Raw genomic sequence first — 24038 nt, forward strand, 5'->3', positions numbered from 1 at the left:
CAGAAAGAAGTCAGAGGTCTGGGTGGAGCAAGCCCACAGAGAGATGGGAATTAGATTTGGAAGTGGGTATGAGGCACGCAATGGATAAATAGCTGGGGGACTGAGGCTCACCTTCTTGCGGCTGGGAAATCCACCTGGGATATTCTGGACCCTCCTGTGGTTTAGAGATGTATGGTGTCAAATCCCTAAAGATGGGACCCAGCAATCGGCCATCAGGACCAGTCTGCTTTAAATCCATTTGTATTGGCACAGAATGATCCAGCAACAGGTTGACACATTAAACATGGTAGCTAAGGAAGCACAGACCCCATCAGGTTGCCTGAAATGGAGTAAACCACCCAGCAAGCATTAAATACATACCCACCCTAGCAGGAAATACACCTCCTACTGATTTGAAAATAGTTTCCTGAGACCGTGTAAATTGTGGGTAACAAGGAGGGGGCACAGATCACAGCCATGGTATGGGCACATAACACAGGGAGCATGTCAGTGGGTGCTTCAAGGGGAGCAGTGAAGCCTAGCACATGCCGTTCCGAAGCCAGTGTGAGATACATGGATCGATGTGGTTGCTAGCATGGAATTCTTAGTCCCTGCCTGTGGATTGCTGCTCCTTTATGATACACGTATACCTCCCACTGGAGGATTTCAGAGCACATTAGAGGGAATATATAAAGCCTCAGAACCTCTACTACCATGGAAGTATTACCCCAAGGAGAAACTGAGACACAGAAAAGTGAAGGGACTTACCCAAGGTCACAAGTCTCTGGCAGAGTTGGGACTAGAACCCAGCCGCCCTGATTTCAGGAGCCCTTTGCTCTAAAATGCTAGCCACACCCCCGGCCTCCATAGTGGTGGATTTGCATCAGTGTCGCACAAGCAGAAACAGGAATTTGTTCAAGTAAAAGCACCAACCTAAGGTGGCTATTTGAAGTTTCAGGTATTACACATCAACTTTGTTAACTATTTACACCACAGGCGGCAGGTAATTAATTCCCCTTGGACTAATCCATTGTAGTGCAAGTAGGAGAAGGGAGCTCCCAAATCTTGCACAGCCCCACCTCCAGCATTCAGACAAGGCAGAGTTAAATCTACCAGCTAGCCCCAGCGCTATTTTAGTAGCCAAGCTTTGGAGCTCACATGCAGGGTAAAGGGACAGAATGATCTCTCCTTTCAAAGATGTGCAGCTCAGGGCACCACTCAAACCCAAAGTCTCAGGGAATGAAGTGATAGGTGAGTGGAAGCCGATGGGGCAGAATTCTTCCTTGCCTGCTTTTGGATCTGCACCGTGATGTTACTTAAACCACAGGAGTCAAAGGAGGACGAATCTAAATACGTTCTAGGTATCACAGTGTTCAGTTAAACGATCGTAACACTGCCCTGTAGTGACACCCTGAAGGAACAGTATTAACTGTACAGTAGTTACTGCAGAAGGTCACTGCAGGGCAGAGTTAAGGTTATTTGAGTGTCTTTACCATAAAACGTTCAAATTTCAGTTTAACCTTAATCCTCAATTTCCTAGGTTTACAATGCTTGGCTTGGGCTAATGACGATATGCCTATGAGGTCCTTTACCCTGATACTTTTTTTTTGTGGGGGTTGGGGGAGAAGAAAATATATGTGGGTTGAGATTTCCAGGTTCCATGGGGAGTTAGAAACCCAATTCCCATTTAATTTAAAGACACTGGACATCCAAATCCTAACCTTACGATTTTAAATTTTATTTAGTGCCAGTGAAAGATGCCAGCCTACTTACTTGGTGGGCACTAGCCACTAATCTAACAGAAGGCCTACCCCTCAGATGAGGGAGGGGGCCCAGGACTTAATCAAACATGGGGGAACTGACAGTCTGGGAGATAGAACCAACTGAGAATGGGCAAAAGCAACTCAAGATTTCTGCCCTCCCGCGATGAACCTCAGCCCTGGTGAGCACTGAATTCAGTTTGCCTGACCAGCTCTGAATTGCCAACACAAGAGCCATGGTCATTGGTGGTTTTGAAATAGACATGATGTCCTCAGTGCTGCTCGTAAAGACCATATATACTAGTGCCTCTTTCAGACCCCTTTTGTGGTGGTGGTGGGGGACACAATAGGTGTTAAAGCCCCCAAACCTCAGGGACCCCCAAAAGCCCCCCCAAGTTTTGCTTTTCCTCCACTCCCCACAGGGGATTTATCCCTTTATTAGGACAGCACTGGCATAGTTTCAGTCCTGGTTGCTAGTAATGGACATGATAGACATTCCTACGAAACAGCACAGTGGGATATTCCAGTGAACTAGCGCATTAGGAAGGATTTCATGCTAAGGGATGAGACACAGGATTTCTGAAAGAGGCCTGCCTGGGACTAGTTGTCCCCACTCTGGAAATGGCTAACCGAACACCCCACCGTGCAGCTCCAGGCTAGTGAGTCGTGTTAGAGATAGACACAAGGGACTGAACAGAGTGACACGTTTTATTGTCGAAGCAAACAGCAAAAGTTACAGTATATACTTAAATTAAGCGTCAGTGTCTCCAAACAGGAGAGGGACGCACATGTGACAGTAGCCCGTTCCCCACAGTCATGTACCTTCCCTCCCACCCACTGACTTCAGGCAAACTAACACTCAATACTCAGACTGTGTCCAGGCCCAGGCCCAGACCGAGGAGATGCAGCAGTAATTTTGTTCGGCTGTTTCCATAGTGTAGTTCAAGACGCATGGTTCCTCAATCTCCTCTTACTCCTGGGCTGCATCTGGAGCTCCAGGCGATCTGTTTTGATCATCCCCCTTTTTCTTATGCCCCGAAACAATGTCATCGATACGGAGCAGGAGGACAGCAGTCTGGGGAGAAAAATCCCAGGGCCGGGTCAGGGAGAGGACGTGCTGCAGCTTGGGCACCTTGCTGAGGTAGCCAGCTTTCGCTTAGGGCTTGCGCACATTGTATTCCCACCAATTTAACTAATTTGATTCTTAAACCAATTTGAGGTGGTGTAAAAAAAACCTGTGCTCAATTCGGGGCGGGACACCCTACTGAATGCTGCAATGCCCGCTTTTAAATCTGATCAGCAGCCTTTGCTTTCAGCTCTTGGTAGCTTGAACATTTGTATCACAGAAGAACAACAGCCAACCCAAGAGTCACACCTTACGGCAATGCGGCCACCTCTGCGGTGGAACATGGTAGCTGCTTTAAACAGCACACGGCAATATGATATGGTGGGAAGTACTGAAAATACTGAATCCTGCTGTTACTAGGTGGAAGGCATTTAGACACTCTGGAACTTGGCTGGGAGACGAAGCTGATAGGGAAACTATTTAAAATTTTCTGGTGATGTGCAGGAAGGGAGAGCACAACTGGCTTAATTTACCACACACCACCACTCTACTAAATGTTCAAATCTTAATCTGTGGGGGAAGAGAGGAAAGGGTCATTTGATCAAACCAATCACCTCACCACAACCACGGTGCAGTACACACAGTCCTATCAACTAGATCCCAGAGGTATGTTCTTTGACCTGGATTTCTCTGAGTCTGTGGCAACACCCAGCCATAGATTGCACGGGCCATAATATCTACCGACCTTGTAGGGATGGAGACACCGTAGCAATTTCTTCCCTTCCCACACACGATTTCCTGCTCTAGACACTCAAGCACAAAGGGTCAGCAACACACAATCACTCATCAGTTGCTTCCTTACCTCCACAGCTGTCTTGTAGGTCTGTAATTTGACAGCTAAAGGCTCCCAGATCCCCAGGTCCTTCATGTCCACTAAGGCTCCAGTCTCACCATTTACTCCCCAAGTCTGACTGCCTTCCTGAGTGTGTTTTGCCTGTAATAAATTGGTAATAAGATCTCAAACCAACCCATCTTTCTGAAAGAAATCTGAAACATTGATTCATTCAGTCAGTCTTCTATGCAAATAGCAAGGAATCATTAAGATTAACTATAAACGTGTAAGTTTTAAAGGGACAGCTGTTTCATTTATATGGAGACCAGCACCGAAATGGCACTAAACACTAACTAGATTTAGAGTAATCAACCGATGACAAATTAACTCACCAGCTATGTTAGTAAGATCTGACAGTAAGTATAAATAAAACTAAAAATTTAATATGAAATCTTCTATGCCATTTGCTTAATTTTGGCATATTCACTCAGTTTAGACAGTGAACAGACTAGTCAGTTTCACTTTCAGGTTCTCATGCACTAGCCAAAGCTGCAATATCTGGGTACAAACATTGCACAGAAATTGATTTAACGAACACTACTTGGAGATTGTGTATTAGGATTTGTAAAAACCTGTTACAAAGCTCTAGGTCCCCAATGATCTGACATGCTACCACCACCAAACGATCCGTCATGCTGTTTCTACGCACACAACTAGCTAGGATTTCCAAGATGAAAATATATTTTATAGCTGAAAGAGAGAGGCTGATAGTAAGTCGCTCTTTGGAGAAGTTTGTCCCGTCAGCTAGAGTCCCATGGACTTACTCTTAGCGAGGTCAGCACGCGGATGGTACTGGCTCCACAATTCTGAATCAGCGTCCTTGGAATGACTTCCAGAGCCTGGGCGACTGCCCGGTAGGGCCACTGCTCCACTCCTGTCAGGACTTTAGACTTTTCTGTCAAAGCATGAGAAACAGCCATCTCTGCAGCGCCCCCTCCGGGCACCAGCTGAGGATCTACTAGGACATTACGACACACCTGCATGGCATCCTGGAGGTTGCGTTCCACCTCCTACGAAAAAAAGAAAAAGGCAAAGAAGTGATAGATTTACAGGTTTGCATATTTAAAGCAGAACAGGCTCCAAAAGCAGCAGCAGCATGATAGAGGCTACAGAACACAGTCAGGACCATGGAATAAGGTCAGTATTAAAATCTGCACCAATATGACATGGCTACCTGTTTACAGAACACTCAATACTGCTTCAAGTTCTCACCTGAGGCAGCAAGGCTTGCAGGTTTAAGCATGGGATTAGGCACCAGCAGATCTGTGTTCTACTCCCAAATCTGGGAGCCACCAAGTTAGTTCAGTAGGTCTTAGATAAGGCAGGTGACCATTACGTGCCTCATTTTACTTCTCACTTTGCCAGATTTGGGGTCAGGAAGGAATTTGCACCCAGATCAGATTGGCATGAATGCACCTTGGGCAGGGTGGGGGAGGGTTTCCTTCCCCTGCAGCATGGGGGTGGTTGGGATCACCTGGGCCTACTTCACCTATGCAATTCGCTGCCATTGCAGCGCCCTTGGGCATTGGTGGCAACTTGTTCTCTCCTTATGCCAGCCACACCATCATTTTGGCCCTTGAGCACTGAAAAGCTTTTGGGCTCAATACAGGGTGAAATTCAATGGCCTATGATACACAGGAAGCGAGACTAGATGACCTAAATCGGGGTGGCCAACCTGAGCTGGAGAAGGACCTAGAATTTACCAGTGTACATTGCCAGAGAGCCACAGTAATACATCAGCAACCCCCCCGCCCTCCCCTCCCCATCAGCTCCCGCCCTCCAGCCCCCGAGCGCGCCGCAATAAGCTGTTTCACATGTGCAGGAGGGCTCTGTGGGGGAAGGGGCAGGCTACTTGGGGGAAGGGATGGAGTGGGGGCAGGGCCTGGGGCAGAGCAGGGGGTTGAGCAGTGAGCACCCCCCAGCACACTGGAAAGTTAGCGTCTGTAGCTCCAGCCCCGGAGTCAGCGCCTATGCAAGAAGCCACATATTAACCTCTGAAGAGCCGCATGCGGCTCCGGAGCCACAGGTTGGCCACCCCCGATCTAAATGGTCCCTTCTGTCCTTAAACTCTATGAAACTATTTTAGCATAAAGGATATATTTGAAAGGTGTTTTAACATCCTTGATGTAAGGTGCTACACAGATGAAGCTGTCATAGGTGAAGTGCTATTAAAATCCACAAAGATGTCCACTGGTCAATTGTTTACTCTGGGGAATATAGATTTTGCTTTCCCTAGGCAGTGTTTAAGGCTGGAATTCCTTGGAAACCATCAACTCTCCCGTTTTTCCACACCATTTCACAATTTAGAGATACCTGCTAGCAGTAAATCTTGTCACATAAGATGGCTCTGCATGGCAATGGAATGCTGCTGGCAATTAGAAAGATGCCATGATGATGGAATCAGTAAACTTCTTTGATAGTGCTTATGCTCCCTCCTGTTGCCAGCAGTACAATTTGTACAGGGAACTCTGCCTCCTGGCATCAAGGGAAGGTATATCATGCCATAACTTACTGCTAGGATTTCCTTGCTGGCTCCACGCAGCATGACAGTGCAGGCCTTGGGGTCTTTGCAATCTGTGATGAAGGTGAAATACTCATCTCCTATTTTCTTAACTTCAAAAAGCCTGGCTCCGGTCCCCACATCCTCGTCACGCAGCTCGTCTGTGCGACTCACAATGCGAGCTCCACAGGCCCTACCACAAAGGAACAAAACAGAAATCCATCGCTGTGGTTTGGATTGCAGTAGAGTGGAGAGGCCAGATATGATCAGGGCCCCACTCTGCTGGGTGTGCTACAAACGTGTAGCACACAGTCCATGCCCTAAATGTCCAGACTAGTTTGTAAGCTGAAGTGCAACACGCAAATAAGGGAGAGCTGCATGGAGGGACTGAGGTAACAGCAAGAGTCCCGTTGAAATCAACTGTGCTATGCCCGTGTGTCAACGCGCGTGAGGGCTGCGCAACGTGGCTCTCAACAATTAAGGTCTGTTCACCTGGCGATTCTGTTGTTGTCTGTTTTCCTCACCCTGCGGATAGCTGTAATGTTGGCTCTCATCAGGTAGTGCTGGGCCAAGTCTGAAACCAAGTTTGCAGATAAGTTATTTTACATAGAAGAGTCACCACAAAGACTGAGTTTCTACAGCTGATGATAAGTAGGTTTGGTTTAAAATTTATCACCACTCTGGAACCTACACCAAGGATTATGGAATAAAAGAACCTGGTACTCAACACTTCTCCTAAACCATCAGCAAAGAAAAAACGTTCCAGTGCTGCTTGGATAAAATGATATTAGACATTCCAGACCCAGCTCCTTTGTGTTCTGCTAGGTTCTTGTTCTCAACAGTGTTAAATACATGACCAAACTATGGGTCAAACCCTGAGAAAAGCTAGCATCCACAGAAGTCACTGGAATCATAGGGGTCAGCCATCAGCTTAAAATAAAATCATACAGACTATGCATCCTACTGGATAAGTATAGCAACATCTGATGGACCGTAACCAGTGGGATTGCAAGCTTCCCAATAAGTATGCGTAGAGGGGGAGAGTGGTAATGACCCTAAGCAAGCTACACATCCAGAAAAATTAACAAATTGGAGATTTAACTTTTACCCCACCCACCCTGGCAGTCTACAAAGTGAGAGGATCTTTAGCACTGCATAAATCTAAGAGCCTGCTTTAATATTTGCTCTCTGAAAGGCAATATTCAGAACTCGTTACCACTCTCTCACTTGTTAACACTAAAGGATCATGTTGAAACACAACTACAGTTATATTTGTCCACCACTACACTCAATCATATACATTACCAGAGATTCCTTTCTCTGTGATGATGAGATCCGGTTTGACCCTTATCAAGTCCTCACAGATTTGCTGAATGTATTCTTCCTCCATTTGCAGGATGCGTGCAAAGTCTTCCTCACGGGTAATTTCAATATCAGTCTGCATAGAAAGAGGTTTAAGAGGCTTAGTCTCTTTCTACAAGGTTTTAACATAAATGCATGTCCCTTAAAACAATCATACTCCATTTTTCTTGTCCGTTCAACTGGTGCTAACACAGACTGAACAGAGAAGAGGTGAAAGGAATCAGTAGTACACAATGAAAGCCGTTGATCCGATGAGTAAGCCTTGGTGTAATATCCTGCCATTAGTGTAGCACCAGAGTATTTCACTGTTAATTAGAATGGGGAAGTGTTTCTACGTATATTTTACTCATACCCGGCTCTATGCAAGTCTCGAGCTGCAACAAACCCTCAAGAAGCAGAAGAAAACATTCAAAACCCCTTGCCAATAATGGCATTGTTGGCTCTTTTCACTAGCATCATACAAAGAACTGCAGACATCTTTACACAAGACCTGCCTTACCTGGCTCTCTCCTTTCTTGTACTCCAGCGAACAGTCCAGAAGCAAAATGCGTGGATTCTTGATATAGCGACGCATCCTTGGGTGAGTTACATCTTTGTTTACCATGATTCCACGCAAGACACAAGAGTCTTCGATTATGCCACCTGGAATCTGACAGACACATGCAGGGCATAGGTGAGAGTTATCAAAGCAAATGAGAAGACAAGTAACTCTCCAGATGACTGGAAAACGAATACAAATTTGGCAGATTTTAATCTCTAGCACAAATTTATTTTTAAAGTTACAACAAACAAACCAGTTTATACTTAAGGAGGAATTAGTTGCCTCAAACAAATTGTAAGGCCCTTTAGAAGGCTGGCGAGAGATACCCAAAGGTATTTAGACACTTAGTAGGTTCCTACAAATTTACAAAAGTGCTTACACAGGTTGGACACCTGACTCCCACCGATTCTTTATGGGAGTTAGGCACTGAACCTACTCAGGTGCTTTCATAAATCCCCTCCCAAGGAGCCCAAATATTTTTGTAAAGCTGGCTCCAGTTGTCTAAGTTTTAACCCTATTTCTTCACCATTCCTTTTGCACACTATGTTTTGACACACTTTGATTACCCCTTTTACAATCCCACAGCATTCTTGGAACCAACGTGTGGCTTCTAGTTTTTATTGCTGTCCTTTTCCACTGTACAGTACTACAGGCTAAGTTTTTACACTTGGATGCCTAATTTTAGACAGACACTTTTGAAAACTGAATTCCAAAATAAGACTTCTCCTTTTCCAATAGTACCTTTCAAACACATTAGCATCACTGGTCTCCTCTGAAGTAGTTATCCCCATCATATGGATCAGGGAACGGATGCACAAAGTGGTCATGTGACCTGCCTCAGGCCACAAAACTCAGTGGCACAGCCAGGAGTAGAACATAGGAGCCCCAGTGCTCTAACCACTAGATGATAAGTTCTCCTCTCTACATGGCTGAATACTGGTTCCAATGCCTTTATTTTTAAGAATTAGTTTATAAGAGCACAAGCCTATAAGCGTATGAGCAGAAAGGAAAGCTCTCAGAAGTCTATCCCATGAAAATGTGTGTCTGTACTTTTGAAATCAAATGAATGGGCTTAAAACTGTACTTAGTTTCAGTACTGAAAACACAATGTGCAGTCTGTCCTAACTACTTATGACTTGTTCAGGTCATGGAAGACCGATCTAGGGTAACGACTGCAAACTGGCTTAAACTATTAGTACATGTTTTCTCAGGTACTACACAGGGACTACTTACATTCCACTGTTGCTGATACTTTCTTGTCTGAAAGTCTGAAAAATCAGATATTCCCCTCTCCCATCAATATTACTTTTTTTCATTTGGCGAACCTGGTTTCTAAAACCTCGAAATTAATTCCTTCCCCAACTCCATTCCCTTCATTGTGCCACAGCATCAAAGATGATTGCACAAAGTATAAAATATTCCCAAGGACTGAGTTCCTGTTGACTTAGCAGCAGTAGAATACAAAACCTTTCCCACAAGGTCCTACATTAATATTGTTTAGTATTTACATTACTGTACTGCTGAGTAGCCCCAGTAATGGAATGTGCTGTACACACACAGAGCATACATTGTAGCTTCAGAAAGTTGCTCTGCCATTAGTGCGAGAGATACAGAAACAATTGAGAGTCCAAAGCATACTTACCTTTTCTACTTTTGCATAATTCTTGATGTCAATTTCCTTTCTGCCATTTTCCTCAAACTCCACAGTCTTGACAGCATCAAGAGCAATGCCGCAGGCCAAGTCAGACCAGTGGCTTATTGCCTTGGTGTTTATAGCACTCTTTATTATATTCAGCATCATCTCTCTGTTGTTCACGTCAACTGGAGTGCTAGAGCAAGGAACAACAAACAGCACATGGGATATTATTCACAGTACAGAAGGAAAAGATTTATTAAATAACCCAGACCAGCTCTCTGAAATTGCAAGACTATTCCCTATTGGAAGTGATCTTCCTCACACTGAAAGATGGTTAAAGATCAGACTTGCTTAGCAATAAGCAAATTACTGTGGGTCTGCTCAGAGACAACAGCCTCGAGGTACCTCCATTCAAATATCTATTCAATGTACAATGATAATTAACAGACTGCAACACAGAAATACTCTTTTAGAACATCCTCTCTCCCAAATAGAGCCATGAGAACTAGGTTTACTTTATCACGGTTGACACTGCTAACTTGTGTGGCTATACAAACTGGTTTCTAGACCTCCATCTGAGTTACACTTTGCTGGGCTGAATCACCAGAGTTTCATCTTTGCCCAGAATTGCACAGAGAAATAACGCCAACTCCAAACAGCACTGCTCACCTGATTTTGTTCAAAGTGCTGATCATATCATCCAGAGCTTTACGATAAGCACCAATGATCACAGTTGGATGCATCTGCTGTTCTAGGAAGTGCTCGGCAACAGCCAACATCTCTCCAGCTAAACAAAAAACAAAGACAAGTTAGTGGGAACTGTTGGCACATCAAATAAGGGATACCTAAAGCACCTGCTACCTATTCTAGGAGCCTTGTAATCGCCAACACATCTCTTCTATATTTAATCATGATCATTTGCTTAAACTAGAATATAAACTCTTGAGGACAGGGAATTGTCTTCAGCTAAAGACGACCAGTGGCAATGAGTCTCGGAGCCCAAGTCAACTGACTCAGGCTTGTGGGGCTTGTGCTGTGGGATGAAAAAATCGCAGTGAAGACATCTAGGCTGAGGCTGGAGCCCGGCCTCTGAAACCTGGTGGGAGGGGAGGCTCTCAAAGCATGTACACTGGTATTTTTAGCCCTGCAGCACAAGCCCAACTCAGTTGACCTGGGCTCAGACTCACTGTCATGGTTTTGTTGTCGTTTTTTCCTGTGTCAGCATACCTTTACTTGTATGTAAATGGCCTAGCTCATCTTGGTGATAAAAAAACATATTTATGCTTTCCTTAGCATAAAACTGTTAAGGGATGCTCTGAGCATTCACCCTGCATCCCCATGAGTAAATGTGGGGTGTGGGTTCCTTGGTAAGACTCTCAGAAACCCAGTGCGCAAACGAGGAAAGAAAATTTTAAGAGGCTGCAATGCTTGGAAACATATTGGGGCGGAGGGAGAGAGAAGGAGGTGCCCCTTAGATAGTAACTCCCCAGTGCCAAATCACAGAAAACTGGTGCACAAAAGCAAAATGCTTAGCCCTTAGCCATCCTTCAATCCACAGGGCAAGTAGTACAACGTTTCAAATTTGCTTGCCAAAGACAGAAGCCAGGCCTAGAAAAAGTGGCTCATCATTAATGAGTCAGCATTTGTCAATATCTCAGAAACAGAAGAGCATCAATGTGAATGTTAAAATGAATATCGCTTTGCCATAGATGTATTAACCAAACCTCAACAAACTTTAGCTGCAACCCCTCCTTCATTTAAAGCATGTCCTCACCGAGGATAATTACGGATGTGGTCCCATCTCCAACCTCTTCATCCTGAGTACGGCTGATCTCAATCATGGATTTTGCAGCCGGGTGCTGGACCTGAATCTGCAAGGAAGAAAATAAAATGGGAACACTTGGTCTGGAATGCAAGGTACTTGTTCACATTTAGCGGGAGTGGAAAATTTGAAGTCAGTTGTGAACATGGAAAGAGGTCTCACCCCATCTTGGCAAAGAAATTTTCTTCCCAATACTGAGGCAGAAGATAAAATGTTATTTATGTCACATCTCCAGTAGATTTTTAGGCACTAGGAATATTCTCGATACTTAAAAAAAATATTTGTGCGGAAAGACAGCAATGGTCGGTGTCTCTCTCTCTTTCTGAAGGCCTCAGTTGGTGAAAGCCAGTAGCCAGTGATGCACGCAACACACAATTAGAACAATAAATTAATGTGGAAGTTACACCAGCCTTGCAAAACCATTATGAAAATGTATTACCCCAAGTGCAAAATAACCTTGTGTTAAGCAAGGATAATGAAAATCAACTAATGATATTTTACTCATCCCAAGCAAATAAACCAATAGAACTGTGTAAAGTTGACTTACTTCTATTCTAATTGAAAAGGAAAATGTGTACTGTAGGGTGTCATTCGTAAAAATGTCAGTTTTCAGTATTTAATAGGAATTATACAAATTGTAAATGTTCCAGGCCAGGGACCTTGCCTCTAACATGTCAGTAAAACACCTACCACAGTCTGCACTAAATAAATTAGTGTCATAATGACACAGACAAAATTCAGACAATGAGACAAATTCTACTCTTGGGGACATATGTGCACTTAAGAGAATTTAACTGCAAAATTAGCAATTGTAATTCCTCTGTCACATAAGACTCTTCCTCATGCCAGGGAAAGGAAATGAATTAAATATGAACCTTCTTATCCCCAATTTCTGTCAAATTCACTGGGCATAATTGATCTCAGAGTCCAACTCTTCTTGTACAGAGCGCCATTTGCAATAATCCTCCATGTCCTGTATTACTTCAAGCTTCTAATTTCATGGGCTCTGTGAGGGAAGGTCTTTGTACAGCTTTGTACAGCAGATTTCACTTAGCAACCTCTCAGTGGACGGCTAAAAGTTGCCACTAACCAGCAGTCGCTAATAAGAATGAGCACTGGGACATGCCTTCATTGACAGTAGCAACACAAACGTGCCTATGGCCAGTGTTCAGCGCTTCTCTACGCTTCCTTCTAGGGCTGCAGCCAGGGAAGGAAGCACTGGGGCTGCAGAGTACCTGATGTCAGAACAGGATGCAGCCTGGAGACAGCAGGGAGAGGTGCCATGCAGCCCCACAGGGCCCCAGTGCTCTCACTCCCCATGGAAAGCTCAGACGTCTGGGCAGCAGGCCCCCTCTCTACTGCTGACCTGCCCACAGCGTACCTGGGGCCCAGGTTTTGCACATCCAAGCACTTCTGTCCCTGGCTACAGTCCTGCAAATCTGCCAGCAGCTAGGCTTTCCACATGGAGTGGAAAAAGCAGCTTTGCCTCTCCTAGAATTGACACCTCCTCCTCAATTATTGGAAGTGAACTACATCCACCCTGATTGAATTGGCCCTGTCAACACTGGTTCTCCGCTTGTGAGGTAACGCCCCTCTCTTCATATGTCAATATATAATGCCTGCATCTGTAATTTTCATTCCATGCATCTGAAGAAGTGTTTTTTTACCCATGAAAGCTTATGCCCAAATAAATCTGTTAGTCTTTAAGGTGCCACCGGACTCCTTGTTGTTTTTGTGGATACAGACTAACACAGCTTTCCCCTGATACTTGATGCATGGAATGGGGGTGCCACAGGCCACCATGGCAAAAAAAGGTGCTAATAAATGGCAAGCCTGTTGCAAATATCCAGACCAATTAACACTGTAGTCAATTGGACAGCACTGGTTCTAGGTAAAACATTTCTATTACAGGAAACGTATGAACAGGGTTGCTATTAAGCAGAATCTACTGCATAAGGATTTTACAGAGTTGTGGGCTTGATTTGGGGGTTTGTTTTTTGCCACCAACATATTTTTGAATAAATATTTCTCATTCATTAGCTCTACTGAAACTTACCCCCTTGGCCAACCACAGTAAAACAGAAATGATGTAATGGGATCTGAATTTCAAATATTAACATTTATTGTGTTTTTAATTTAAGACAACTAAATATTTATCAGTTGCAAGGTAACATAAGCTCCAGAGGGAAATCTGTACAAGTTACATGTATATGAATTTTATCATATGCATATACCCTGAAACACATTTATGTACCATGAATGAGGCTATAAGTGGTTCTGTAGGCCTACTGCATTTTCCACTGCATGCATCTGATGAAGTGGGTTTTAGCCCCTGAAAGCTTATGCCCAAATAAATTTGTTCGTCTCTAAGGTGCTACAAGTACTCCTTGTTCTTTTCGCTGATACAGACGAACATGGCTACCACTCTGAAACCTTAGTAGCGACAAGAACTCAACAAGTTCATTGTCCATCCTCTGTCTGGGGCGGGAGGATACTGTTTTTAAATACTATATAAGGGCTATATATGATTATTTGCGGTTATTTGGACAACTCTAGAACATGTACATTGGCAACTTAATGTGGAAATCATTGAGTACCTGCTTAAGAAAAAGGTATCAAAACGGAATACTCACTTCTCTAAGAATAGCATTACCATCATTGGTCATCACAATTCCACCCATTGGATCCAGAAGCATCTACATTAGAGAAGAGAAACAGTATTTAGATTGATCTTTAAGATACACAGCATTTCTAATGCAAAGACTACAACAAAAGTTCTTACCTTCATCATAGCTCTTGGTCCCAAACATGTTCGGATAATGTCAGCAATGGTCTAAAATGAAAGACGAAAAATGAGATGATACAGGAGTTTTCAGAACTAATGTACGTTCTCTCCCCCACCACCCCCTTTTTTTTTCTTTTTTAAAGCAAAGCTCACGAGAAGGGGAAGAGAAAATATCAAGTGATAGGCTACTAAGCTGAATGTCCTAGTTTTTATACCAAAAAATGACCTGTGTTAATATTTAGAGTGTGGGTGAGAGAAAAATTCAATCCTAGTCTGTACTGCCTCACTTCATTAACCTCTTACTACCAGACCTCTTTGCCACTAAGCATGAACTTTGTGTGTTAAAGCTCAGTGACAATATATTCTGACAGCATCAAGAGTTAAACATGAACAGGAAAGATCTGAAACTCCTATTTCTAATATAACTATAATAGTACTAGTTATGCAACATTTGATGTATACGTAGAAGGGAAAGCATATATAGAGATGGCACACACTTTAGTTTAAAGCCAGATATTGCGCTGGACAAAACTGTTGTCCTGCATGATTTAATACTATGATATTAATTGCTGAAAAATATAAGCAATCCTAAGGGTAGGAAGACACTGCCCATAGATATCTAATACATAAACTGTCCCTTGTGAAAAGACAATGAACTAGGTGGACAATGAACTAGGTGGACCCTATAAGACAATGAACTAGGTAGACCCTTGGCTATGAAGGTTGCTTCTTTGTGCATCGTCCCATGAAATGTTTCAATACATACATGCAATTAGTCACTACTGAGGTAGTTACATAATATACTAGAGTTTGATGGTACAGAGCGCCTTTTATATACCAGTATAAAACTCTTTACAAAGAAATAGATAGGACTTAAATAGCCACACATTACTTAGACATCACACATGAGGTTACGAATTCCTAATCACACTGTGCATGTTGCAATAAGAATTAGGTGTGTGGTTTCTACTTTTGAACTGTATGTAAATAACACTGAAGAACTGAACTGATTCAGACTTCGTCTAATGTTTCCATTTTTGCCCTGCACTCTAAAATACGAGGCTACTCATTCTGACTTTAAATTGTCTTCCTTTAATCCCCTGAGTCCAGCAGTCAGGGTTTCATAACACCACATTTAGTGCTTCAAAATTCTAAATGCACTTGAATAATCCCTCCAAACTACACAGAAAATGCAGACCTTGTAATTAACATAAGCGACCCAATGATTTTGCAGTTCCTTGGATGCAGCAAGAGTAAGATTTAATTAGGCATGACAATACAGTTTAAAGGTTAAAACAACAGCTGCATCTATTCAGACATCAGACACAATATTTTAACAATCATCTTCTCAGACATCACCCCAAACTACTTGCTAAATAACGTGTCAAGGTTCAGACTTATGCAGTGTTCTGGATTGAAGTTTAACTTTTCTTTTACTTTTTTTTTTATTTACACTGTCATCACTAGACTAAAAAGTTGTTCTAGTCAATTGCACCTGTTATTTTAGCAGAGCAAGGGAGTGATCGGCATTTCTTCATTTGAGATGTGTAAAGAAATATCAACAAGCGCACTACAGGAAATCAAAGGACCTGCTAAAAATGTTCCAAGTTCATTATGCTGCATTTGCCCCCTTTTGATTTCTAGTTCACTAACATACTTGGTAGCATAAAACAGTACCTTAGCAGCACTGATGTTTCCAATCTGAACCTTCCTTCCAGATTCACGTTTTGTATTTTGACCTACGGCATGCAGAAAACAAAAAACAGCATCAGCATGAATATAACTGATCTTATGAGCTCTTAATGGGAAACCCAATGTTGAGGAGGCAATACGGACAACATATCAATGATGTAATCTTACTGATGTGCACATGAATTATGGCCAACTCTAAATGGAGCCATGCATTTAAATAAGAGAGTACCCAAGAGGTACAGCCACTAGAATAAAATTATGCCAACTTCCCCTCTTAATTTAAAAGAATATCAAATAGCAAAATTAAAGATTTCTAAGTTCTTCTCCATTACCTAAGTCTCATGAATAGAAAGTATGTTTCCAAATAAGGCAATATATAAGATGTCTTGACTTGTCACCAAAAGAGGGCCAATAGTACTCAACGTTCAAGTGAGTCAATATTCCTGAGAATCTACTATAAAATTGCTACATAGTAACTTTATGGTGCTCTGAAAAATTATCGTTTTAAGAAGTTTTTCTTCAGCACTATAATAGGTACAACATTATAAATGTTAAGTCTCCATACTGCACCTCAATGACCCATAACCTGCCATACATAAAATAGTGTGTATTAACTATACCCATAACTGAGACTAACACCCACATTAGGTGATTTCCTGTCACAAGGGTCTGCCCCAAAGAAACCCCACCCATATTAAATGTGATGTCATTTCTTTATTATAAACCCAGTTTGGATAAGCAAGGTATCGTTTTGTGGAGAGGGGAAGAAACAAAAGTGGAGTGAAATAACAGGAAGGGAGGAGTGAAAACTCCTGCCCCCAATACTAGGAGGGACTCCAAAAACAGAAATAAACTCAATATAAGAGGGCTACAAAAGAGGATCCCCAAAGGGGATGAGAAGGGGGAACCCAAATAGGAAGAAATGCCAATGTAGAGGACTACAAAAAGTGTGACCCCAAGGTGGGAGAGGAATATACAGGGCACCTAATATAGGAAAGACCAAAATTGGAGAGCACCACCAAACTGATGGGACACATGAGAAGCGAGGCTGTAAAACAAGAAGAAATGGGTGGGGAATACATAGGGGTAATACAAGATTGGGGGAGAAATTTGGGAGGTTACCCAAGAAACAGGAGGAACAATGGAGACCCAAAGGGGAAGGAATCCCAAAAGAGGGGGTGACCCCAATGAGAGCAGAACTGGGTAGGGAGGGGGCCCAATGTGTGTGTGGGGAGCTGTACGGATCCGGGCCGGGGGGGGGGTCGGGGGAGAGCTGTACGGATCGGGGGGGGGGGGGAAGAGCTGTACGGATCGGGGGGGGGGGGAAGAGCTGTACGGATCGGGGGGGGGGGAAGAGCTGTACGGAGGAGATGCCTCAGGAGAGAAAATGTAAGATGGGTATGGACACAAGGGGGGGGGGAAGGAAATGGGGGGACCCATGGAAAGCGGAAGGGGGGTTATGGGAGACCCATGGGGTGGGGGCCTGAGGGACCGATAGCAGGGACACGATGATAGGAAGGACCCATGCGGGGGGGGCGGGGTTCCCAGGGAGAAGGTGCAGAGGGGGGTTACGGGAGACCTCGGTGGGGGGAGGGGCGGGAGGTTTCGGGAGGCCCCGGGGTGGGGGGAGGGGCGGGAGGTTTCGGGAGGCCCCGGGGTGGGGGGAGGGGCGGGAGGTTTCGGGGGACACACTGTCGGGGACCCCAGCGGCGGGGCGGGGCGCGGCCCCTCACACTCACTGAGCACGAGCACGGGGCGCTGGCCCATCATCCTGGCGGCGGCTCAGAGCAGAGGACCCGGCGCGGAACCTTCTGGAGACAAGAGAGACACACTCCGAACAGCGCCGCTGCACCGCGCCGCGCGACACCCTAGCCGGCGGGCCGCCGCGCCCGCCAATCGCCGCCCGAGCCGAACACCCGGCACCCAATCGGGAAGCAAGGCGCCACGTATAGGACCCGCCCCGCACCTCACCACAAGCTCGGTTGAGAGAAGACTTCTCAGCGCGTGGGGGGCCTCGACTTGGAACTGCCACTATCGGGAGGGGACAGGGAATACTGCGCATGCGCCTCCAGAAGTCGGGAGACTGCGCCTGCGCGATTATTCGGACGAGGTGATTTCACATGCGCAGGGCCCGGGGAAGGGGGGGGGTGAGGTGATGCGCATGCGTACAAGCTCCGAGCAGCGGTTGGATGGACCGAGAGGGGGAGCTTGTCCTGCGGCCCTCCGGACTGCGTCCGTCGCGCTCGGGTTTCGGCCGCGCCGGCTGTAGAGGCGAGTGGGCAGGAGAGCAGAGCCCGTTAGGCAGCTGGCTCTTGCCGCGGTGGAGGGCCCCAGGAGTCGTCGTCGTCCCTTCCACCGAGGCATGCTGGGAATTGTAGTCCTACCCGCGGGGCTCCCTCACACTGGGGCATCATGGGAATTGTAGTCTTGCTCCTGGACATGCTAGGAATTGTAGTCCTTCCTGGGCCACACTCTGTCGTCCTGCTCCCGAAGCATGATGGGAGCTGCAGGCCTTACGCGGGGGGGGGGGTCTTCCTCTCACTGGTGTTTCATGGGAGTTGTAAAAAAGAAAAGGAGGACTTGTGGCACCTTAGAGACTAACCAATTTATTTGAGCATGAGCTTTCATCCGATGAAGTGAGCTGTAGCTCACGAAAGCTTATGCTCAAATAAATTGGTTAGTCTCTAAGGTGCCACAAGTCCTCCTTTTCTTTTTTGCGAATACAGACTAACACGGCTGTTACTCTGAAACATGGGAGTTGTAGTTTGTTAATGAGCCATGTTGGGCCATATGACTCAGCATCAGTGCTAGAGATGTCCTACCATGCACAACGTGGCGCCGAGATGCATATTATCTTTGCGGGCCAGTGCCGCGTTGGGTGCCACTCACTGACCACCCCACCCCCGTGCAGCCGGGACTTCTAGTGCAAAACCAGCCATTGACCCGTAAGAACAAGTTCTTCACTGGTAAATGTCAGGTTTCAGAGTAACAGCCGTGTGAGTCTGTATTCGCAAAAAGAAAAGGAGGACTTGTGGCACCTTAGAGACTAACCAATTTATTAGAGCATGAGCTTTCGTGAGCTACAGCTCATTTATCTTTCATGTTAACATTACTGTGAACCAGCCAACGCAAATGTTGCCATAGGCCGCTGTGGCTGGAAAGAGAAAGTGCCAGAGGCCCTATATTGCTACAATCTAATGAAGATTCTCCTTCAGCATCAGAGCAAAGGGCCTGTGCATTTGGAGCAGGGGGTTTGAGCTCTAGCCACCTTGAGTATTTATATGGTGTAAATCACCCCAAAAGCTGCTTCTGTAAAGTTCCAAGTGCTCACAGCTTCGTTATGATATAAAATCTCTTTGTACGTTCTAATTTTTCTTTCATTTTAACCACCACAGTTTAAAAAGAAAGAATATACGTCTCTGGCTAGCACACACGTCCGAGAAGAAAGTTGCATTCTAGCCTATGTCTTTCCAACCTCCTTCCTTTAAAATATTCCCCTAGATAACCTAGTGCTTTCCTTTCCATAGGCACAAGCTCTGCTCCTCCTCAGATGGAGCCAGAAACAGATGCTCAGGAAGAAAAACAACACTGGAAAAGTATGTTCAATGCATTTCTACTTCAGACACAAGCCAACCTTTAAAGGTCAAATTGGAACTTTTGCAGTGAAATTGACATAAATGCTCCCCATGCCAAAACATAAGCTCTCTGGGGCAGGGTCCATCTTTTTGTTCTGTATTTGTACAGCTTCAGGCTCCATGGAGTCCTGGTCCATGAGTGAGCCTCCTGGGTTCTATTGCAATACAAATAATAAATAATTAATATGAGGTACTGATTGTACTACAACTCCATACAATATAATTCCTGCTATGAGTATATGTAATCTGCATGGCATTAGGGTTATACATAAGTGTTGCTGGCTGGTTTGAGGACACTGCTTTGAAGAAGTTAGGTGTCACATACTATTATATGTATACACACCACCACTTAAATGCAGCTAGCTCTGGGGTGGATGATGACAGACACATAGCACAACAGCAGAAGAGAAGGGGATAGTGTAGCAAATCTTTGCTTGTACAGACAGTACTGTGAGGGTCTGATTCTGAAGGGTGCTGAGCTCGGAAGGGAGTGGAGGGTGCTCAGTACCTTATTGGAACAGATCCTTAACTTTCATGAAAAGCAGATAGGAGAGTGTTGCCTAGTGACTGGAGCACTGGTCTAGGTCTGAGATGAGCTGGGTTCTGTTCCCAGCTCTGCCAGGCCTGCTGGGTGACCTTAGGCCAGTCACTTCCTCTCCCTGTACCTCAGTTTCTGTATCTGTACAATGGGGATAATATTACCCTCCTTTGTAAGTGCTTTGAGATCTACTGATTAAAAGCTCAAGATTAGAGCTAGGGATTATTATTCTTGTTTACCCTAAAGTGCCATTGGACCCCTCTGGCAGTATAAAGGGACCCTAAATCATAAATTAGTTATACTCACGGTAGCATCCCTTTGCACAGGCAGAGTAGTGTAAAGCAGTTTAGTGTCAATAAGAATGAGGCACTCAGTTTTGAAGGGCTCATTGCAAAGAAAAGATATCAGAGCAGCAGAAGAACTCTTCCTTCAGAGTCTTGTTACCCCCATCAGTATAGAAACTCACAGTAACAACAGTTGTTTCTTTTGCAGACACAGCGAGACGATCCACTCAAAGCCCACGTACGTATTTCCCCAATCTGAAATCCCCAATCTTTATACCTACTTTTACTGTAATGATTGTTATGTAAAGATTAGGCTCTTTCAACAATAGGACATCAAATAATCACAGTCAACCAAATTTGTTAACCCATGAGTGTTAGTCAAAGATCAATCTGCACAAATACAGAAAGATGAGAGTTAAATACTTTACCACTTCATCATGCTGGGGATACAACCAGCAGCATGGATTGTTCTGGAAGTATAATTCACTCCTGAGGCATATATATACCTTTGGCTTTTACCGTGGTCCCCAAAATTAGTTTGTGTCATTCTTACCCTAATATTTCCATTCCAATGTAATCTGAACTTGCTGTCCGAGGTTGTTGGAAATTTGTACCTGGTTTCTAGCAACAGTTATATCAGGTAGTTATTATTTTCACAAACCTCAGCAAAATACTACTTTCTCTGTGTGCACCAAGAACAAAAGCTTCCAGTTTTAATATATTTCAGTATAGAGGTTGCCGGGAAAAATGGTTAACTTTAGCATAGGCATGGATTCGCTTAAAAATACATAATATATTGGCAAAAAGAAAAGGAGTACTTGTGGCACCTTAGAGACTGACAAATTTATTTGAGCATAAGCTTTCGTGAGCTACAGCTCACTTCATCGGATGCTGTAGCTCACAAAAGCTTATGCTCAAATAAATTTGTTAGTCTCTAAGGTGCCACAAGTACTACTTTTCTTTTTGCGAATACAGACTAACATGGCTGCTACTCTGAAACCTGTCATAATATATTGGCTATATCATTTTGGTAACACGTCAGGTAGAGCACTCTGAGAATGGGTGATTTCTATTAGGGATCCCGGTTTGCCATTTAAACAGAAAACAACAACAACAAAAGGTGTGTATATATATAAAACTGTATTTTATCCATGGTATGTCCTAGACATTACGTGAGAGGCAGTATGATGTTGTGGCTACACGGTCATGAACTGCACGGTCAGAACTCCTGGGTTCCGATCCAGGCTCTGCTACCGACATGATTTGCCCGAGGCCACACAGCAAGTCATCCTCTATGCTTCAATTTCCCCTTCTGTAAAATTAACAGGATTCCTCCCTCCATGGAGTTGGGATAGGGATTAATTGGTTAGTGTCTACAAAGCAGCATTAACAACTAAAACCTGATTTTTCATCACCCTGCATCTTTTGTCATCATTTTCACCAGTGCAAAGCAGCTGTATAATGCTACCGGATCAGAATGGTGGTGTTTTGCACTAGTGTAAGTGACAAGGAATAGATCCATAATATGCTACATAGTAAGTCTGTGAGCCTAGTGGATGAGTGGATGGACTGGGACTCAGGGGAGCTGGGTTCGACTCCTGACTCTGCCCCCAACCTGCTGAGTGACCTTGGGCTTTGCCGTTCTGTGCCTCAGTTTCCACATCTGTGAAATAGGGATAATGATACTTATCTCCTTTGTAAAGTGCTTGGAGTCCTCCTGAAGAAAAATGCTATACAAGAGCTAGGGATTATTATTCAATAGTGAAAAATATCCTTGTAATGCAAAGCCTTTTTTTGACAGGAGAGGATAACTTTGAAGGCCCTTCCTCTTCTTTTAAGAAGCTATGTCCTGCCAAACCCTCCCCCAGCTTTCTTGAGCTTCCATCTTCCCAACGGAGGCCCAGCCCAGGTCTGCCCTGTGCCCAGGCTGCAAGGATATGGAAAGGACAGAAAAAATTCAGTAAGTATTGGAACCACTCCAGCTTTGGGAAGGGAGTGTTCTTTAGCGGTAAGGAGTAGGGGGCTAGGAGTCAGGACTTCTGGAGTCTATCCTGGTTCTGGGCAGGAGCATGGGTTAGTGGTTAGAACAAGGCACTAGGAGCCCAGGACTCCTAGGATCTATTCCCAGGTCTGTGTGACCGTGGGCGAATCATTTCCCTGTTTGGTGCCTCAGTTTCCCCGTTTGTAAAGTGGGGATAATACCCTGTGCACTGGGCTGTGGCAAAGCCCAGCGAGGTTTTGGGATGCAGGTCTCTGTAAACAGGCAACATTTCAATAGAATTAAGAATCACTTAGCATTTGAGGAAGGGGAAAACAAACCAGCGCTCTGCCCCTTTTTTCTCCAGCCCCTGATCATCAGCCACAGGAATGCTATGGCCTACTGGAGTGTATGCACAACAACATCCAGATCCAAACCCAGATCGCTCTGGCACAGTTGAGCATCCTGGAAGGCTTGCAGGAATCCATGAGCTTGCTTCTGGCTAGCAACGAAGAGAAGGGGAAGGAGCAGAGAGACCAGAAGGGCCTGCAAAGCTCAGCCTCCTCCCCCACCTAACATATCCATAGGTTTGGTGGCTAGCTTTGCTTCCCATAGTCTCATCCCTGTGGCTTCATCTCCTTTGCGTTCACTCTGGCACTGGCTATCAAGTGTATGGCGACAGGATTGGGGTTTGTGTTACCATGACAACTGATACGGCTACGCTAGCGGTGCTGCTTGGAAGTAAAACTATTGTAAATACTTTCAGTGTGAGGTTTTCCTTCGAAGGCTGCACAGGGAAGGGACAGCAATCCACTTAGGGAGAGATGCGTTGGGTTTGATCTGAGGTTACTCTGCCCATGCCCCTGGGGTTCAGGTGACTTGAAGCCCCTTTATGCGCCCCATGTTCTGGGGGCTTGCCAGACTCTCTGCTGTAAATTAGAACAGCCTCAGGGGCTACTCTCATTTTTGCTCTGCCTCCCATGGCCCTTGCAGTATGTTCCAGCCAGGCCTCCTCCACTGGAGATGGGGAGCAGGGTGGATACAGAACCCTTATGCAAGCTCCATACCAGCTGGGGTGGCTCTGGTGCAGGGAGGATTCCCAGCGAGCTGATTCTCCTTATTTTAAGGTCCCTCTGAGCTGCCAGATCACAGGAGGAGAGGGAGGAAAGGTATGAACTTTGCCTGGCTTCCCATCTAACGCCTTCATAGCGGCTTTTTTATTTCTTTGCAACAAGATTAACAGGAGTGACTTTTATCCAAGGGTCTCAAAGCTCTAGCAAATACTAATTACTGCATCCTCCCAGGTATTGCTGGTGAATATGCAAGTAGTACCATAAAGATGTGTGGAGTCTAGGAAGTCCTCCTGATAGCAGGCGATGAACAGACGTTCAGAAGGTGTGTGGCGTCTTCAGCCACACCGCAGCCACGCGGAGGGCTGTCCCTCAGACCCCAGGTATGGTCACTTGCTGCATACCTCCCCACCCCACCTCTGAAATGGTTGAGCTTGCACCAGAGGTAGCGTGGCAGCTCGAAGTCAAGCAGTCTCTCATCAGTCCTCATCATGACAA

The 24038-nt window shown here is 44.9% G+C and overlaps 2 protein-coding genes across 4 annotated transcripts; one reads left to right on the plus strand and one right to left on the minus strand.

Moving 5' to 3' along the window:
- Positions 1 to 2429: 2429 nt before the first annotated feature.
- On the minus strand, positions 2430 to 17931 carry CCT3 (chaperonin containing TCP1 subunit 3). Its single transcript, XM_084613277.1, has 14 exons — positions 17775 to 17931; positions 16021 to 16082; positions 14341 to 14391; positions 14192 to 14254; positions 11511 to 11607; positions 10406 to 10523; positions 9743 to 9929; positions 8059 to 8208; positions 7503 to 7635; positions 6690 to 6771; positions 6210 to 6390; positions 4462 to 4707; positions 3668 to 3799; positions 2430 to 2814 (listed from the first exon to the last, which is right to left on the minus strand). Exons 1-14 carry the CDS (start codon positions 17803 to 17805, stop codon positions 2710 to 2712), a joined length of 1638 nt encoding a protein of 545 aa, XP_084469403.1. The 5' UTR covers positions 17806 to 17931; the 3' UTR covers positions 2430 to 2709.
- Positions 17932 to 18167: 236 nt separating this feature from the next.
- Positions 18168 to 23302, plus strand: TSACC (TSSK6 activating cochaperone). 3 transcript variants are annotated; one of them, XR_014709422.1, is made up of 5 exons: positions 18168 to 18395; positions 19563 to 19631; positions 20701 to 20730; positions 22294 to 22452; positions 22838 to 23296. XR_014709422.1 is itself a non-coding variant. In XM_084613278.1 (5 exons), exons 1-5 carry the CDS (start codon positions 18225 to 18227, stop codon positions 23044 to 23046), a joined length of 549 nt encoding a protein of 182 aa, XP_084469404.1. In that variant the 5' UTR covers positions 18169 to 18224; the 3' UTR covers positions 23047 to 23302. The 3 variants fall into 3 exon arrangements, 1 of the variants encoding a protein (XP_084469404.1); XM_084613278.1 differs by having other exon boundaries at positions 18169 to 18306; positions 22838 to 23302; XR_014709423.1 differs by lacking the exon at positions 18168 to 18395 and adding an exon at positions 18868 to 18980 and having other exon boundaries at positions 22838 to 23298.
- The last annotated feature ends 736 nt before the right edge of the window (positions 23303 to 24038 follow it).

The sequence above is a fragment of the Lepidochelys olivacea genome (genome assembly GCF_965140295.1).
Source record: "Lepidochelys olivacea isolate rLepOli2 genome assembly, chromosome: 24".
NCBI lineage: Eukaryota > Metazoa > Chordata > Testudines > Cheloniidae > Lepidochelys > Lepidochelys olivacea.

Bases quoted from the DNA above. Each gene is read 5' to 3' on its own strand.
- CCT3 (XM_084613277.1), bottom strand. From the start codon at position 17,805: ATGATGGGCCAGCGCCCCGTGCTCGTGCTCA. The intron at 10,524-11,510 runs GTGAGGACATGC...TTTTTTGTTTAG, and splicing joins CACATCCGTAATTATCCTCG to CTGGAGAGATGTTGGCTGTT. The intron at 9,930-10,405 runs GTGAGCAGTGCT...TCCTTGCTCTAG, and splicing joins AGCACTTTGAACAAAATCAG to CACTCCAGTTGACGTGAACA.
- TSACC (XM_084613278.1), top strand. From the start codon at position 18,225: ATGGACCGAGAGGGGGAGCTTGTCCTGCGGCCCTCCGGACTGCGTCCG. The intron at 19,632-20,700 runs GTATGTTCAATG...TTTCTTTTGCAG, and splicing joins AGAAAAACAACACTGGAAAA to ACACAGCGAGACGATCCACT. The intron at 22,453-22,837 runs GTAAGTATTGGA...TTTTTTCTCCAG, and splicing joins GAAAGGACAGAAAAAATTCA to CCCCTGATCATCAGCCACAG.